The following is a 19609-nucleotide window of genomic DNA, read 5'->3' as shown; positions in this document are numbered from 1 at the left end:
TGGATTTTCAGGGTCAATATTTGTGTAAAATAAAACAAATATTACAAAAAATCCTAAACTGGTTCGAAGTTTTCTTTGTTACAGACATCAGAGCCAGTCAGGAAGATTTAGAAGGTAACCACGAGGTTGACGAGGGTAAAACGGGCCGACCTGAATGTAAAGACAGTGATCCACAGGAATAATAGGCTACTTTACAGATGAGGCAGACACAGATGACAGAGACCACCATGTGCCTGGCAGCTTCTCTGTCATGTGAGGGAGAGTCCAGTGTGCCTCCAACAGCTTGACAGTGTTTGACACTTTATACTTCATATAGTTTGTTTGCTCCAGCAGTTACTCAATGCAATAATCTGTATCCAGTGTTCTAAAGTGGTCTGTTAAATTTCACTGTGCCACTGAAATGTGATTGCAACATTGCAATATCCTGAAGTGACTGGTTAATGTGCTGACTGGCAAACTAGCGCCTTGAATGCGTCCTGTCCGTTTCCCTTTTTGAATGGTGAATGCAGACAACCGCCGCCTGCTGGTATGGAGTTATTTTCTCTCATGCTGGTGCAGAACGTATGCGCTTGTTGGCCATTCGTTGTAGTCTTTGCGATGTGTTCACGTTCAATTTATTGGCCGAGACACAGACTACAAGTGGCGATGCAGTGGTAAGACTTTGTTTCAACTAGTTCTTTGATGTCGCTTTGGTGTGTCTGGGCCTTCTTGCTGTAAAAACTGCATTTGTACGCTTGTCTATACTTTTAATTTCTCCCATACTCATCAACCCGAAACTTTTTACCTACTTAAGATTGGATGCAATCATTAATTGGCAATTTTAGTACTAAAACAAAAAAATATATAAAGGCACTTAGGCTGAACAAAGCAGTTTTTACAAAGAAAGAACATGTACTGCAGTGCTTTTTGTCATCCAGCCACAGGACTGAGAACAGAAGGCCTTCACAGTCTTTAGGAACTGAAGGATATTGGCCAAAGGCTCCTGTTATCTAAATATTTTTGATTCTAAATTGCTCATTTCTTGAATGCCAAAATGTCCTTGGTTGGTTTTCTTTGCATACTTGATGACATATTCAATCAGACAGCTTTTGAACTTGTTCTAATGCATTTAAAAAATGTCACCACTGTGAAAGGGTTCAGGAGGCTCACGAACAAAGACTGACACCATACGCATTTGAGTGAACACTGTGCATTGGGTTAGGTAAGCACTTAGCAGTTCATGAGTGTTAAAACAATTTGGAATGGTTGAGAAAAGAAGCTAAGTATGAAGCAGCTTATAAACATGCACACTCAAATATAGACAAACACTGTTAAGAGAGGAATGCACTAAAGCAAGGGATTAGCAGGCCATAGCACCCTTACCAAAAGGAGGAGGTGAGCTGTCAACCTGGAAGGGGCAAAAATCAAGACCTACAAGGACCCAAAACCAGATAAAATGAGTGAAAAAATAGTGAAGACAGAACAAGCACAACACGCTTCAGACAATGCAAACAAACAAAAGATAAAAACCAAAGATGAATAAAAAGTATTGTTAAAGAATGTGACATTAAAAAAATCATTAAGTGGTGAAAGGAAAATAAACTGGCTGTCTGGGGAAATTTCTGAACCGGGAGGAAAGGATCTTTACACAGCCACGGCTAGGTGACTATTGATAAATTCTTGCCACTGTGACTGCCTGTGAGATATAAGACGCACCAGAGTCACTGCTTGGCTTTCCGAGCATTCCCAAGATGTCTGCATCAGTGTTCAGAACATCAGAAAGATCAACTAATGGTTCCTCAGATGTCTCTGTAGATGGGAAGAAAAGGAAGAAACAAAAAAAGAAAGAAAACCAAACCGTCACAAATCATAATTGATGGTGATGTTGAACGGACATGAGAATGTGATTTGGAACCATTTGTTTGGATGCCACATGAATTTAGTCTTGAGTAAACAAGTGAAGAAACAGTATGTAAACAACAGCTTAACTGACTGGCCTCTGACTGGAAATGTACTACACCAAATGCATCTTCCAAGGATTTTATTTAACTGATTTCTGCTACTGTCAGAGAATAACTGCCAAAGATATCAACTGTAATATCGGGATATCAACATGCTAAAACATATTGGAGTTGGAGAACACTGTTCTGTATTTTAAACATTGCGGATTCATTTAATAAAGTTGCTGCAAGATGTTCCTCACTTCAGCATGGTGCAGTCAGTTCAATGCTTCAGTCTTTTCCCTTAACAATTTCCCTCTTGTTGTCTCAAGGTCACAGTCGTCAAGGTTAGCGTTTCATTTCTTTACACTGTTACAATGGAGGTTTATCTGCTATCGTTCGTTCTGCAGCACACCATCTGTACACTGAATAACTGTCACTTGTCATATCACAGCTTATGATTTCAATGTATACTGCTGCAAGCCTATTATCAAGAAAATCTACTTAAAACTAACTAAATGGAAATAAATTTATTTACATCAAGATGGTTTAAATTAGACTTGATACATTTCATTTATTTTACTTGTTTTTTCTTTTATTACTTTTTTCTCTGCTTTTTTCTCGTATTACTTACTGAGTTGTGATGCTAATTGACGGTAAAAGAAAAAATATGTTGATATGTAAATGTACCTGTTTTAAGTTAAAAAATGAAACAAAATGTAATACTTAATTTTTAAGACAAAAAAATGCTGTTTCTTAGATATGTGAACATGAGTTTTAGTCATTGTTTATTTGCTAATCAAAGTGTTAAGCTGTCACTCATTCAGGTGTCTTTTTCAGTAATTTGCCTCTCGTTGCAAATACAGAAGGAAGTCCAAAGTCTTTTAAGAGTTTTGTTGCACTGAGGTGAACAAGTTCAGGTACTTAGAATCAGAACAGAGATTAGACCAGCTCTTGATTATAGATATACTCCCATCAGCCATAGCATTAAAACCACTGACAGGTAAAGTGAATAACATTATTCATGTCAAGTTCTGCTGGAAAACTCTGGGTTCACAAGGTTGCAGACCAAGTACACCCCTGTGCTTCTCCCCAGAGGGAAAATGCACCATACAATACATCAAAAACTGCTTAGGAATAGCCGAAGGAACATGACAAAGAGCTCAAGGCGTCAGTCTGACCTCAAAATTCCCCAGAACCCAATCTGATCGAGCATCTGTGGGACGTACCGGAACCCCACCTAGAAACCCAGGTTTTTGCGGTGGGGCATGGCACATTATCCAGCCACGGGGGGCCACTGCCACCGAGAAAAGCTGAGGGGGTAAACTTGGTCCGTAATGGTATTTGGGTGGGTGGTGCTACTTGTTGGTGTTTAGCTACTGGTAGGATGGTTTAGTTTGATTTCTAAACAGTACACATCGTTTCAGTAAGAGATTTTGATTGTGCTTCCATGTTGGTTAGTGTTGTGTTGTCAAACACTTGGTGGCTGTGCTCCATTTGGCTGTGTTGGTGCGCTGCATAATATGCGGCGCCAAAAATGCTTGAATGAGAGCAGGCAGCAGGTATGATGTAGAATCTCAACCAGCTGATGTTTAAACAGTGACAAGTTGTGTGGCTGAGGGTGTGCTTCTTCTTTATAGGAGGTTGCACTACGTAGGTATACTACAAACAAGTAGCAGTCATATCAGCATAATGAACATGTTAAATCACCACCAATTTTCATTCAATGCAAACTTTCTAAATCAATCTTTGGACAGCTTTGAAGTGTTGTCAAAGACTATGATAAAATTTCCATTAAGAAAAAGCCTCATCGAACAACTCTTACTATTCTCTTTCAGGCACATGGCTCTTGTTTTATTTGGCTGTACAAAATTGCACAACTTCATTCAGATTAATGCAAGGGGCATGGCCATTTCATGTAAGATTGAGAGAAAAGTTGAGAGAGCAAGAGAAAGAGTGAGTGTGCAGGCGAGACAGAGCAAGCTTGCAGAGAGAACAGACACTTCACTTTATTTGGTACTTACGGAGTGAAATTCTTTGTAATTCTTGAAGTGGATGAATTGCAGATATAGATATAAGTCAGGGAACACTAATGACCAGATTCACCTTTGACACTTTGACATAGTTTTGTGAGTGGTTGAAATGTGGTTTCAACATGTGTTCAGTTTGTCATACCCATTTACTCCTGTGTGAAAAGGGTTAATACTCTCATTGTGTGATGACACTGATGAGGGGGAGAAATGCATAAAAATAAAAGACACTGTTATGCAAAATGCCAAAATGAAAATAAAAGGTTCCCTTGCTGTGTCAGCCCTTTCCAATACCTGCTTTGATTCCTCTCCAGGTCTAATTTCAGCCACAGTTATTTGGCCAAATCTAAAATTTACTTCACCGCTTTGAATCAGTGAATCATTACATCATTACATCTCTTGTCCTGGAGAACTTAAGTGTATACGTACGTGCTGCTGCAGGTCTGGTGGGAAGGGATGTTGCCGAGGCGCTGAGCAGGGGGTCTGATGAAGGGTCTAGGAAGCTGGTGGTGGGATGTTTTCTCTCCACTTGGCTTTGCCCCTCTTCTAGTAAGCCTGATTCAACCCCCTGCTGTCTGCTCTGCTTGCTTTTGTCGAGCAGGTCTTTTCCAAAGAATGCCTCCTGAACATGACAACACAAATCAGCAGTCAATTCTCTGTTGACACAAGAACTGTCAGCTTACCTTTCTCGATATCATTCTTGGGAAACACAACACCATGTCACATGGAGATCATACGGCACGCATTGAAGGCTCAAGAGAACTGACCAAAGTGAAACAGAGAAGCTCTGAAACTAACAGTTGCTGCTGACCTCACTTTTGTCAGCACCTACCACCCCCAAACCACTTATACCCACAAGTCATCCACTATCCTCAAAGACATGTAACTGCAGTTCCCTGCTGCACCGAGACATTAAAAGCCCTACGTGTTGCTATTTCAATAATTAATGAAATGTGCTTCACTGTGTTGGACCTTTAGGTTGGACTGAGCATCCCCAGACTGTGGTGGGATAAAGAGTAGCGCTGACAGCTGCCGGTGTCTTAATGCACATCGCATATCTATGTTTTGGCCAACAAAAGGTGACACTGAGATTCTGGCTAGAGACAAGGAGCCTTGAAGTCATCTCCAGTTAAGCTTTTGTGTGTCAATTCGCAGCCCAGACAGGAGCCATTTACAGAGCATGATCAGAGACGAGCATCATCCACAGCGACTTCCTTTAGGCTGTTCTTCTTTCAAAAAAGCTCACAGAGGGGGCACCGCGCACCAAGGTTCGGTAAGTGGTTTCCAGGCAATGTACTTTGGATTCCCCAACCTTCCCAAGGGTGAGATAAAAGGCATTTTATGAAGATACGGCATGACAAGACCAAGCAATCTGTGCGTATGAACAGGAGGGTTGCATAGCAATAAAAGAAAAATAGATTTGGAAACAACTGATGAAATAAACTGTTTTCATATGATGCAAAAAAATGTTTTCTTGTCTCAAAAATGTAATGTGGATTGACGATGCAATTGGGGATCAACTATGGTCAGAGTAATCGCCAATGGCTGATGCCTTTGTCAATGTCCAGGCAAAAAAAAGGCTATTTTTTTCCATTACTGTTTTATTATTATTATTATTAGTTGTATTAAATTTGACTTGCACTGTCATTGTTTCACATCAGCATCTCACATAACACCAACACTGACACATGCACACACAGATACAACCCAACAGACAGTGCAGCGCTGTCCCTGGTACTGAACGGAGTGCAGAGGAGATAGACACTTTACTTAATGACCATGACCCTGTTGGGCATTATGTTGCTGATTTTAGCATCTGTCTCTTAGGGGTCAAAATTGTTCATGAACGATATTATATTTTGACTTTTGCTAATACTACTAATATGAAAATTAATAACAATTTAGTAGATTGTATTTGTCATAGCCTGACCGCCCAGGTGATCAGATTGCGATTGCGACTAGCGATCTCACAGGGTGAAAACTGGACAATCTGATTTTGTATGGAGTAGATCTTCTAACACTTATGCAGTGATTAAAATATGGTACCTGTGTAGGCAAAACAAGCTAAATAAAATTTAACAAAAAAGTGGATTATTATCATAGCTAATAATATGTAGATAACTGTGTACTGAGAAAAAAAATGTTTTTAAATGAAGATTATCCCTGGGATGGTCATATAGTAGTTTTACACTAGGGGTGTAACACTTCATTGGTCTAAATTGATGTATCAATTCAATGATCAATGATCCAATATTATTGATGCAAAGTAAAAACATCAATAAATATTGTCTTTAAGAAATGCCTTTATTTTGAGTTTTCCATGGCACATCTTGCGATTTACGCCCTTATTGAACACTGATATAAAAATGTCATCTTATATTCCTGCTCTGTTTATACACAGCGTCAGTTTACTGTTCATGTCAAACAGTAAGGGTATGTTATCAAAGGTGACAGACCTGCAGGTAGGCGGGAAAAGCTTCCTCCAGTTTTGTTTTCTTCTTTCGGTAGCGTTTCTTTATTTTTTCTGGGACCTCTGGTCCAGGGGGCGTCTCATCCACAGGAGTATCAGGCAGAGCCTCTGTCCATCCTTTAACATACGAGAAATATGACATCACATAAAAACACTAAAAATGAAAGATCAGGGGAGGATCTCATGTAAGAGAAATGTGTATGTATTATTATCATCATTATTATCATTATTAGTGTACACACCCTCATCTTTTCCAAAGGGATTCTCTGACACGGAGCCAGTGGAATCCTTTCTGCAGAGGGATCGTTTGGCTTTGCCTGGACCTTGACCTGGACGGCTTCTCTGGCGGACCATGAACCCACCGATTCCTTGAGAGGAGAAGTCATTAATTTATCAGCAATTATTAATAAATATACTAACAGGAAAAAAAAACTATTTTCATTAAAATTACAGAGGTGATGTGATTTGAGATACATTGATTTGATTACATGGTTCTATTAATTGTCCTGTGCTTTCAGCATGAAGGCTCAGAAACACTAGATAGAGCCCTGCGTACATCAGAGGCCCTGAGATGGCAGTGCTTTGCTACAGCTACAACGTCGGGCCTGTACTGCACCATTTTACGCTTCAGAGGAGCTGTCTCCTTCAATCAGGTGCCCTACCCGGCCGGTACGGTTTCCTCTTCCTCTTCTTGCCGCCGTCGGCCCCCTTGGAGTCGTCTTCTGCTGGCTCTCGCTCCAGGCTCGAGTCAGACTTCGCCTCACAATCTAGGAGCTCCGCCTCTGAAGGAGGGAGAGAGCATTGATGATGAGTGACAGCCCTGCGGCAGAGAACACCCCGGCCAGGCCCCTCAACAGCGCCAGGGTCAATTCTATCTGAACCGCACTCAGTGGCAGGACATTAGCCTGATTGAAATTAAGTTCACCAGTTCCATTACAGAGGACGTCACTTCCACTGAGACTTTTATTTTGTAATGCACTAAGTCGTTTTTTCCCCCCCAACTCTTACTTGGAGAAAGCATTTCATATGTGTAAGTAAGAGATACACTGATGTTATTTCACCTAATTAGAAGTATCCCATGCGTACCATCTGGATCATACTGGGGCATATCATGGCAGTCTTTTTTAATCAACTGGCATTGATTATGTGAAGCAGGACTAATTTCTTTTATTTTATTTATGGAAACATACTGTGGAGCTTAAAAAACATTAGACTGTTCAGAAAGCAAGCCAAATAAGTTGTGACTATCATTCGAATAACAATATTCAAACTGACGAAAAATGTCAACAAGCATACTATAGTAAGCAAATTTGCATTTTACTCTTCAGCGTTTTGTCCCTGCTCTGTTTATCTGTCCATTCATCTTGTCCAAAATTTCCTGCCATTTCAGACTTTCAGACTTCAATCTCCACAGACATTAAACAGAGCAATATAGCACAACACACAAAATACTGCAGAGAACCATTAAAAAGGGTTCTGTGATTCTCAGGCTGCATTCTGTTTAACCTTCGAACTCTGCAATAGTATTTTTGCTTATTGTGGTGTCATTTCTTGGAGTATCCTTAAATGAGTCATATCCCCAAAATTGGTACGACCTAAGCTAACAGGTAATGTAAGCCAATAAACCATAATAATTGATATATTGATACAAGTATTAAAATTGTGGATTTAAAAAAATCTGCATTTTTTAAAAAGCCGACATGATTTTTTTCAACATAAACCCACATAACATATTGATCCAAAAGATGAAACATGTAAGGTAACATAATGACTTCAGCCTGAGCGTACAACGTTTTAATACAGAAGACAGATTACCTTAGATTTCTGCTTCACAAAGAATGAACCTCCCAGCTGCTGATTAATATATATACAGGACTATACAAACAACTATCTTCCGTGACCTTTAAAAAGAAAGACTGGCCACACTGCACGTTGTAACCATGTTTGCATTACATGTAAGGTAATGTAATGTAATTACCAGATGACGCACACGAAAGAATCTTTAGCCTTCTGCTGCAAAAAGAATGAAAGCTCTATTATAGTTTTTATTTTAGATCTATTTAAACTGGATCATGCCATTAACAATCTCCTGCAGCTGTCAGCAGGATGTCCAATTTTAAAGGCTTAATACAGAGCTAGCAGTCAAACATATCAGAACTGGATCAGCCTTAGTAATTTTAAGTGTGAACTGTGCAGCTGTTTAATGGTGAAAAACATTTAATGTCACAAAAGCCAATACTGATAGTCCCAGTCAGTACTGCACTGAAGGCCTTTAATAAACAGCCTGAGATGAAAGAGGAAGCTTGTGTGAGAAGAGACAAGTACCTCGGTTGTCCTCAATGTCTTCATCACGAGAGTGCTCTGAGAGAGGGTCTACAGGAGCCTGAAGCACTGCCACACTGTTCTGGTTAATGATCTTCAGCTTCAGCTTTGGCTTGGGTTTCCTGCGCCGAGACGCTGTTGCGGACAAGCTCTGGAGCTGGCAAAGTCCCGACTCTGTCAAACAAACACCATCCTGGGTGTAGGTCCTTGACAGATCTGAGAAAACCAAAAAATAACAATCACAGTGAGAACAAGCATGTACATAAATTTAAATCAAATCACCATCTTCTCAAGAGAAATACTTTTTTTTTTATGTTGCCATTTTATAATCCACTGATTTTAAATCTCTGAACTTACCCATTTCTCTAGCCTTTGTGACAATCTGCGTCATAACTACAGGCTCAATGGCGTCTCTGGCCTTGGTCACAACTGCAGCAGCACAGAACACAAAAGCCATTTAAAACAAACATTACAAACAGGAGGATCAAATGTCAATAGCTGAGTCTATTCACTGTACAGCTGATGCACGCACACACACGTACACGCACAGATGTACACACACATGCATGCACGCGCACACACACGCGCGCGCGCACACACACACACACACACACACACACACACTATCACTGTGATCCCACCTTTAGTGGTCTTGAAAGCTCGGCACATTGTGCAGTCGAAGCTGCTGTCTGCAGCTTTTTCCACATCTTCATCTGAATGGAGACCCTGACAAGACGCATGGAACCATCTGTGGATAGAGGAGGTTTAGATAAGAGCCAATTATGTTAAAAAAAATAAAAATGAGTAGAGACCTGTTCTCCTGAGCCGACAGGTTTTGTAGAAACACTGCACACCTGTCACATTGGCGGCACTGCACAATTACGGTGCCTTCACTGTAGTCCACCAGGCAGATGGGGCATGTTGCAAGGCTGGCACAGGGGGCACACTGGGTGTAATTATTCTGCCACTCACACCTTAGGCCTGGAGTAGTGGCACCACACTGGGTACAGGACACACACCTGCAGGAGACAGGGAGGACAGAGGTCATTCTACCCAGGTTACTTCAAAGAGGATAATGCAGATTAACTGTGCTGCAAAACTCCTGCCTACTCGCTTCACCGCCCACATGCTGCAAATATGAAATTCTTTGCTGTTTGTTGAAAGTTTTATAAGGATTCTTGAATTCAGTTTGTTCCTGCTCTGTAAAAAATATTCAAGGCATTCACTTTTCATGCCTTTGTATAGTGTAAAAAATACCAAATTTTTGGGCTGATTTTCAAACTGAATAAGAGGAGAGATATTTATTGGTCTGGAGGAGGTAGAATGTGGTAAATTGCCCAAGTTGCCTGAAAACCAACAACAGTAAAATATGCTTTTGTTTCATGCTTTTAGTAAATGTAACAATTAAAATCTAATTCAAAGGTTTAGTATGTAGGACTATGACTCCTGCAAGTATGTTTGAATGCAAGCTGTATTGAGAAGTATACAATTGTCTACTTTTGCCTTTACTTTCTGGGTAGCGCTACTTTGAAAACGATGTCTTTGAGTTTGTGAAGAACCTGTGCAGTTCTCAGCTGCTACAACAGTTGTGGCAGACTTCATTCAGAGTGCTGTTGTCTGAGACAATACAGTTTACATAGATTCCCTGGGTGTGCAGAAGACCAAGATGTTCATCAGAAGTGGATCAAGAATATAAACAGAAAGGACCTTTCTTCCCAATACCAACAGCACAATAGGTTTGTGTTACAGTCAATCTCTTTTCGTCTCACAGAGACTAGCATGCAGCTCCTAACATCCTAACATGGTGAAACAAGTAACGTCAACTAAGTTAACACCGGGGGTAAGACACTGTGTCATGGTTGCAGTGGTCACACAGAATAAATAAACTCAATCAACTATTTGTGGCAGATTTGTCTTTAAACTCATACAAATAAATCCCTCTCAATCAACACTTCTGACCAGTGGTGGAGTGGTATGGTGGGTGTACTACAAAGTAGATGAGTAGGTTACCAGGGAGGAAGTGGGTATACTCTCTTATATATTACAGTAGCTTTTCGGATGATGTGTGGGAACACCGTAAACAGCCAGAAAAAAAGGTAGGCATACCCTGTAAACCCTCCACTACAGCACTGCTTATGACCCACTAGAAGGTAGGTTGTGTAATTATCTGCAGAGACTCTGCCCACTGCCTGTATTTCTTTATATTTTGCTATGATCGGGATGCTTCTGCCATATGGCCCTCAGTCAATAAAAGTAGAAAGGTGAGTTCGGGACTTTCTTAAAAGGTACAGACCAGGTGCCAGAACTTATGCGGCATACATTTGAGAGAAAGCAAAGAAAAATCACAAACACAGTGCTAAAAAAAGGGAATTTTGTGAGGTAAAACCATAGACCTGTAAATAAACCCCAAACTGTTTTTTGTACCAGGCTGTAAACATGTTTATTTCTACTATATAGTTGGGCATTTTAACATGGGTGTCTCAATTGGCTATTTGATGAATTGCAATTTTTGGCACTTCTGCACTGGCTTCATTTTTTAGATTCCCGCTTGGGCGAAATGCCAAACAGACAAATTTGATCGGAAACGAGGGCAAATCTGGGTTTGGCTTTCACTTTTACTTTCGCTGGCGAGCACAGATGAGGATGGAGATAAGGAGCTACTCAGAGTTCTCCTGTTTTGGCGGTTAGCTTACTTAGCTTGCGAAAGTATCGTCTTTTCCTTTACAACAAACGTGACGTTCCTAGAAATAGTTGCTTGCAGTGTATGTACAATGCACATGTAGAGAGGAGGGGCCAAGTTTGAAAACTGTGTTTACAAACAGTCACAGACATTTCCTGTTTAGTATGCCTTTAAAAGAAAGTTTGAAGCTAATTTGGCAGAGGTCATCGTAAATGTACTCACCATTTGCACTTCCAGCTGTCCTTGGGCACGTTTTGCAGTGGAGGGTCCAGGCAGTAGGTATGATAGCTGATGTCACAGTCGTCACACAGCAGCAAGCGACCAGGATCTGTGGCCTGGCCACAGGCCTCGCACACTGTACACTCCAGACAACGCCAACCTTTACTCAGCACCACCTTGGTGATCTGTGGAAGCACCCGTGAGTCGTTAATATGTGGGCCTGCGTATGACAGGATGATATTTCTTCTATGTGCTTAAGAATAGTGTGTGTGCGCAGTGTAATCGCTAAATAATAAATGTACCTTTATGCCAACACAGAATGGATGGTAGCACTGGCCACACTGAGCACAAGCTAAAAGACGGCCCTCTGCACCGAGGCCAAAACTCCCACACACCACACACATGTCCTAAAAGGGAAATAAGACATTGTGAGTTATCCCATTTCAATAAAGCAGTTTAATTTCACTTGGGCCAATCAGGGGTTGGTACCTTAATAATAGGGCTGTGTACTGGGCAACAATCTGGTGAAACACATCACAATGCAGGGAATATGAACCAATATACTGCAGTATTGTGAGCAAGGGGATACACAGCAGTTTTTAAAAACATAACTTTAGGAAAACTGTCATAGAAAAAAAGAACACACCACCATTGAATAGTGGGAACTTGAATTGTATTTATCACAGTCCCTGTAACATCAAACATTAAGGCCTTGCTTTTTGTGCAATCGGAGCAAATAAATAGTTACCTATCAGTAAAAAAAACAAAATAAGAGTGCTTGCAGGGTTCTTTATGTAAAGGAATTAAGAAAATAATTGTGAAAAAATCAAAAATTGATCGTGTTTTTGAGAATTGATACCATGTCACAAAATATAACCTCCCAGTCCCTAAGTGAATCAAAATTGTTGTGATTCCTATTTTAAATGAATGCCCCTTTTATCCTGGACGTCTCAATCAACGCTGTTCAAACTCTCAAACTCTATGTGTAAAAGAGGCATAAATAGTCCAATAACTGCACTGAACAGCCAAATCCTATTCATGCCCTTGAATAATTATTCTCGAACAATACCGTATTTTGATGCTATCCCACACTGTTAACTTCATAGTTACTGCTGTCTTTGAAACCTTGATGAACCCTGATGTCAGTTATTCTTTACAAAGTTAATTTCAATGCAAAATCTCTCACAGCAGAAAGTAAGAAACAATAAAATTCCAATATGTTCCTGTGTTAAATAATCAACTGAGTTTCCTGCAGGCAGTTGGCAGTATCTCCACAGGACTTAATGATCTCCAGTGGGAGAGGTCTTTAAGCACAGATTTAATTTCAGGCTATCTAAGTGAATGGAAAAAATCACAGATGAGACTCAAAATGAAATATAGCAGCAACACACATAATTATTAAATGAACAATAACCTGTTTTAGCGTGAAGCTGTCATTGCTGGAGAATATAACCACTGTGTTATGCATGGCGTTCTCCTCCTCCTCCTTGACTGGATATGGTGTTTCTATTGTGGTGATCTGTGAAGAAACACACAAAATAAACATAAACAATGCTGTGATGACATAAACAATATCATTTTTTTCACTATCAGTATCCACAGTCAAAAGAAGTAATATGACTCATTTTAGGATACGCCAACTATAGGAGAACAGTTACGATCAGCTAGTACTATCTATTATTCATAGTTGCTGAGTCATCATTTGGATGTATTGAGGAAATGGACCACAAAAAATATGCAGCCTTTACCGTAAAATTAAACTGTAAGCCGATTACTCTGTTGTTATTATTAATGCTGCTTATAAGACATCATCAATGTCTTCAGCTGGAGGGAAAACAAACACTGCTTTGCATAGAGTGCAATATTTGCCAGAGATGTCGAGATCTCGCCCAGCTAATAGTACATACCCCAGGGTTGATGCTGGGACTCGCTCCATTCTTTCCTCTGGCCCTCCCACGTCCAGCTCTACCTGACAGACCCGCTCCTCTGGGCCTCCTTCTCCCAGGGAAGCCTGAGCCTCGACCCTGTGGAGAAAAGATAAAAATCAGAAAATGCGCAGCACCGCATCTAAGGAATGGATACAGACACATTGTAGGGGAACAATGGGACAATGACCTCTCCTCGACAACCAAGCTGAAAGCTCCACTTGTTTGCAAGTTTCTCTCTTGCACACGCTGAATTGTTCAAGTCATAGTTTACTAAGCTGACAGTTTACACAAAAATCCATATTTTCCTTACGTGTAGCACTATTCATTGATCTAGATTGTTTTAGTCTGAGTTGCAGAATGCAGGAAATATCAGCAGGAGAGACGTCTGCCTTCTCTCCAATATAATAGAACTAGATGGCACTCAGCTTGTGGTGCTCAAAGCGCCCCAAAAAATTATTTAATAAACTCAACAGCAATGTTTTTTTTTCCAGAAATTCTGACCCAGTTCACAGTCCTTGTTGTGAGCAGTTTCATGTAGGAACTTTTTTCTTTATACCGAGTTACACCGGCCAACCATATCACTGCACAGAAGGTGCGTGTGAAACTGCTAGCTCGCTGAATACCACTGAGCTAGCTTACGTCACAGCTCAGCCAAGGATGACGCCATTAATGTTTACATTTCATGCTGTCACGAGCCTCTCGTCGTTGAGTAGATGCACGTTTCTTTCTACGCTGTAATGCGTTGTTGGTGTAGTTCTGTAGAAAGAAAATAGTAATTTTAGGGCACTTTGACACCAGGATAGTTCGGGGGACTTGGTTTGATTGGGCGGGGAATGCCGAAAAATTCCACACATTCATTTGGTTTGGTTCACTTTCACACCGCACATTTGAAAGCGGACCAAACCTCCTGGACAACGTCATGCAGTTACAGCAGTTGCTTGTTTGGGGCGGTATTTCCCGAAACAAACACTGACCAGGAAGAAAAAAAGCATGAGGAAGAAGAAAACCCGGCTCATCGATTGGCCAGGACCAAAAACGTAAATACATCCCCTTCAGCCAGCTTGTTCACAACAAAACAGTGGAGCATCACCAAATTTTTGCAGTCTTGGGTTTTTGTTTTTACTTTGGTGCTCAAACCTTTCAAATCTAATTGTTACGTAATGTTGTCTACCCAAAATGCACTGCCATTCTACTTCACCTCCTCTCTTTTGTTCGCTGGATCGTCTGTTTGCATTTCCCAGTGTAAGCGAACTGCAACAGGGTTCATTTGCAAGCGAACCAAGACCCACGTTTTCAGGCGGACCAGAGTTCGCTTGTTTGGTCCGCACCAGGATTCGGATGAGCTTTCACACCTCCCTAAACGAAGCGGACTATCCAAGGATACGAACTCTGGTCTGTTTAAAGCAGACCAAACAGCTCTGGTGTGAAAGCCCTCTTACAAAACGGTCTGTGGATTATCTTAAGGAATCAGGTCATTATTTCTGAAAAGAGACAATGCTGTTCAGTTTAAAAAAAAAATATTTTCTCGGCGTTTTGAGAACCACAAGCTGAGTGCCATCTAGTACCATTATATTCCAGTGAAGGCATTCATCTCCCACACTTCACAATTCACACCAAAACAATCTAGATTGATAAGAAGTACTGCAGGTAAGAGGAGAAATGCAATATTGATTTTGGAACAACTATTCCTTTAAAAAAAGCCTTTCACCATTCCCACTTTAGCTTTTAGGTCTGCATATTCTTGACTCTACAACAGGAAGAGCGATGTTCATTCAGTTTTAGAAAGGCAATGTCATTCTGTGGTGATGTTCATATACCAGTACAACGTGCATGATAGGTGATTTACTTAATAAATTCAAATATTTATGTTGACATTTCTATGGCTTCATTCCTGGCAAAAGGGGTAAAGACTAAATTAGAAATCTTACTTTTAAAAAAAACTTAAATGTGAACATTGTGCAAATACTTAGGAGGGAGGAAAAAAAACAATCAACCTGACACTTTGATAGTTCATGGAAATTACTGTTATTTCAGAGGTAGGCTACAATTTCTGACAGACAAGAGTAAGTAAGAGAGAGAAAAGGCCTCTAAGCTGTTGTTCTAGAGATGCGAGATCCATTGTGCCGTTAGCACATTTCCAACTAGAGGCTTCTGTCTAATCATGACTGTCAAACTTAAGTCTAACTGAATCTTTGAGCTCCTACCCCCAAAATCCCTTTCCAGTTACCCCACATTTGACACTGATCCCAAACGGAGGCCCCTCCCATCCACTGTTCCCCCTGACAGGCACACTGTTCAGTGGTGTTTAACCTGGACTGGACGCCAGCCACAGCCCACAAATTAACCCTCACCCAGCCTTGCGAAGAGTAATGACAGTCACCATGGCAACCAACTGCCACAGACTTTTCACATAGTCAGTGAAGAGAAATATATAAATAAACACTTGAACAGGTTTAAAATGACAGAAAATAAGAGAGCACAGCAGAGCACGGCTAACAAAGAGGAGACGGGGCACATTCATTCATTAGTAAAAATTATTAGCCGAATACATAGACTGTTGAAGGCTTATTGCTTCGTAACTTTGATCTCTCAATTCAACAGCAAAGCCCATTTTCAATATAGCTATGTATTTCGGTTCCACTTCATAAAGTCATTAGCGTGGCCATTCTTCTATGAATCTCCTCTTCTCACTGTAAGGCGCTGGTAATTGTTAGAGCAAGCTACGCTATACATCACAGTGACATTCAGGAACACTCGGGGAGTGTGCGTCACTAGGGTAAACAGAGGGCTAACAGAGGGCAGCTGCTGCCCTGCCGTCTCTAGTGCGCCACAGTATTTACCACTCTGATGCTCCAGCCGGGGCTGCCAGAGGACTGCCTGGTCTTTGGGACGTCCCACCCCTCTGGCTGGTCTGGCGACCAGGACAAGGGGGAGCTCACACTGCTATGGGGGCTCCATGCACCCTAAGGTAAGGGGGGGCGGGTGAGAGAGTGAGAGAGAGGGAGGGAGGAGGGCGACAAAATGCAGCAACTTAAAAACAAAGCCAGCGAAGAAACAAAACATACAAAGAAAGATGTTAGAGAGAGATGTAGTGAGCTTCTAATGTAGCCGATTGGGAACTACTTGATACGCATCCATCTATGCAGGGCTACAGGATTAGAAAGCATTTACTGTGCCAAAATATGAACAAGTTATAAGGTTACAGTCTGTGTTAAAGCTAATCCTTAGAGTTTTCATGCATACAAGTTAAAGAGGCATGTTTGTAATAGACTATTTGTAAAAGCAAAACTGGAGAGCACAATTCTGTTAGTTGCATTTCACATAGCATAATTGGTCGGGGCATCACGGCACCATACAGCAGCAAAGAGGCCCTGCAACCTCTCGTCATGACAACCGCGTATGCTTGGCATGTTGACAAAACAAGAGGAATTGCGTCAGCACGGCAGCACATGAGTGCAATCAGACAAAAGCATGCCGAACTAAAGAGGAGCAACATTCAAATTTCTGGAATAGATTCCCCCCAGGCCGTGTGTAACAAATTAGTTTGAGCCATATAATGTTTATTTAAAAGATGGGCTATATCTGGGGGAAAAAACACATTTTGCTAACTAAATTAATCTACCCTCATCAGCATCATTCATAATATATTATAGCCATGGGGGTGATTCTATTCCCATTATTATTTGCCTGAGAGAGTCTACATTCAGTGTCTCTATTATAATCCATTTGTTTAAATGACATTAGGACACTAATATTAGGATACTAAAAGTTTTTTCACAGTCACTAGTGACCCACTACCGTTGATGGAGTAAGAGGGAGCTAACTGGGATGTTGAAATGGAAATGATCACTGAAATTTGTGACTTGATGAATGCTCATCCTCAATGGCACATTAAGGTGGTACACATGTGTAATGTGGACATGAGATGAACATGGATGACTGATGGTGACTGAGATGGAATATGGTGGGGACTCTCAGGAAAGGGTGTTTTTGCAAAAGAACCCCAAAACAAAACACAATTCCTACTAGAAATAATAAATACTTAAACTGAGCTCAGGATGAAAACTGTAACAAACTAGTCACATGGTGCACAAACATGTGAAAAGGGCACAGGGAATACAGAGAGAGCATCTTTCGCCACGTTTTCCTCCTGCTATGCTTGCAAGGTATTACTTGACTGAAGAGAAAAATTATAATATGACTGAAGAACTTATCATAAACAATATAAGCCGCTTAAAGTAACCAAGTTCCTCCAAAAAACCTAATCCACCTTTATGGCAAAGAGCCCACAAGACACTTACACACTAGGGTTGGGTATCATTTGTTTTTTTTTTCCCCAATACTGGTGCTAAGACGATAATTTTTAAAATGATACTGGTGCCTAGATGGTGCCAGAATCAAATCTTTTTAAAAAAACATAATGCACAAGACAGTTAATGACACTCAAGAAAGCCCTTTTTTTATTGCAAAGGCAAATTTAAACTTGAAACTGTTAGAGTATACTTAACAGTTTAAACAATACTTAAACATATACATTATATCTATAATACAAAGCGTTATTATCAAATTCAGTTTATGAAAAAAATGAACCCAACTACAATAATTGAACACTAAATGACACAGGATTACTAACAGCAAAATAAATTTCGATCTTGGAATCTGCAATTGCCTCAATAACTTGGGAGAGATTCAGCAGAAAGCCATTTCTCTATTATCTGTCAGGAGTGGCTGAGACTAGAAACAGCTGGTCCACCTTAACAGGCCACCTTAAGGCAGCTTGGGAGCCTAAGTTAGCTTGGTAACTTTGGTGCTAACCCCCTTCACTGTTTGTACGCTGCACTTATACTTAACTTCATACTCTCTGCTCGGCTCGCTGCAGTCCCTCGATCACTGTCACACAAGCACGCTCGCTCTCTATCTTTCTCACTCGCGCCCGCTCTCTGTCTCGCTACTCACACAATCTGGCACTGAAATGAGGCATCGAAATCTGCATGATTTGGTCTGGTAGGTACCGGTCATATGGGAACAGGTTTTGGTACCCAACCCTGTTACATACACACACACCATTTAAGAGTGTGAGCACCACAAGCCCGACACAAACCGAACCAGTGGCTTCTGTAACTTGATATTCAAGTTCTTACCTGTTTCACCCGTGGCCTCCCGGGAGAAAACTTCCTCTTTGAGATGGCTGGCTTTCCCATTCCAATCTTAGGAGTGAGTGGTATGAGGGTGGTGGTGGGTATTACACTGTTGTGGTCACCCAGTGAAGGTATGGTCTGGGGTGGCTCTCTGGGAGAGGTCCCTCGGGCCAGAGGGGAGGAGTGGCAAGGAGAGGAAACCATTTCTGCCAACCTTTCCACAGATGTCTTGAGTGGTTTCTCCTCTGAAGGCAGGCTGGGGAAAGACAGATTGGGCTTGCTCTCTGGTGTAGCGTACATCTCCTCTGATGTACTGGAGGCTGAGGGCTTAACAGTCTCTGCCAGGTTCCTGTGAAAAATACCCTCCATCCTCTCCTTGTTAAGTTCTTCTGGAGCAGTTTCCAGGAATGAAGCCCTGACTACATCCATACCTGAAGGCTGGGGTAGGGAAACTTCCATTGGTTGGTCCGTGAAAGGTACTGATGCAGTACTTGGTTCTTTGGTGGTTGAGATGATGGCCTTAAAATCCTTTGTGCTAGGGTTGGCCATGCCCTGCTCGGGGCAGGCCTCTGTCTTTGCTGGTTTGATCTGCGATGTTGTATCCTGTGTCTGTAGTGCCTCGGTGGAGAGCTGGGCTGGAAAAGACTCAGACTCTTGGCTGAGAGTCGCTGAAGACGCAGGACTCTCTGTAGTAAGCTGGGCTCTTGCTGCTGGTTTCGTTTCTGGAGGAGAAAATACACAGTAGTATGAAGAACAGAGCTTAACATCATGTCCTAGGGGTGTAACAGTACATGCATTCATCACGAAACATGTGGGGCAGGGCTTTCAGTTCGGTATGCGCCATACGTTCGGCACGGGGCTTTGTCTAATACTACCTGTGAACAATGTTTACGCAGCATTATA

The 19609-nt window shown here is 41.3% G+C and overlaps 1 protein-coding gene across 9 annotated transcripts in view; it reads right to left on the bottom strand.

Annotated features, from left to right (window-relative positions):
• Positions 1–19609, bottom strand: part of kmt2cb (lysine (K)-specific methyltransferase 2Cb) — a 90415-nt gene that overhangs the window by 29919 nt on the left and 40887 nt on the right. For 6 of the 9 annotated variants that reach the window (XM_042497366.2, XM_088085531.1, XM_088085530.1 and 3 more), the window contains exons 14-29: positions 18710–19428; positions 16409–16531; positions 13548–13664; positions 13055–13159; positions 11943–12047; positions 11644–11825; positions 9596–9760; positions 9383–9489; positions 9099–9170; positions 8745–8957; positions 7082–7201; positions 6662–6787; positions 6406–6536; positions 4379–4571; positions 1696–1788; positions 1363–1410 (exon numbers count right to left, since the gene is read on the bottom strand). In XM_042497366.2, the coding sequence (XP_042353300.2) occupies positions 1363–1410; positions 1696–1788; positions 4379–4571; positions 6406–6536; positions 6662–6787; positions 7082–7201; positions 8745–8957; positions 9099–9170; positions 9383–9489; positions 9596–9760; positions 11644–11825; positions 11943–12047; positions 13055–13159; positions 13548–13664; positions 16409–16531; positions 18710–19428 (2619 nt within the window). The remainder of the gene's footprint in view (positions 1–1362; positions 1411–1695; positions 1789–4378; positions 4572–6405; positions 6537–6661; positions 6788–7081; positions 7202–8744; positions 8958–9098; positions 9171–9382; positions 9490–9595; positions 9761–11643; positions 11826–11942; positions 12048–13054; positions 13160–13547; positions 13665–16408; positions 16532–18709; positions 19429–19609) is intronic. The other 3 variants (XM_088085532.1, XM_088085536.1, XM_088085537.1) reach the window with 3 other exon arrangements.

The sequence above is a fragment of the Plectropomus leopardus genome, chromosome 12 (genome assembly GCF_026936395.1).
Source record: "Plectropomus leopardus strain MGB_pleo_1.0 chromosome 12, ASM2693639v1, whole genome shotgun sequence".
NCBI lineage: Eukaryota > Metazoa > Chordata > Actinopteri > Perciformes > Serranidae > Plectropomus > Plectropomus leopardus.
This window is presented reverse-complemented; position numbering and strand designations above follow the sequence as displayed.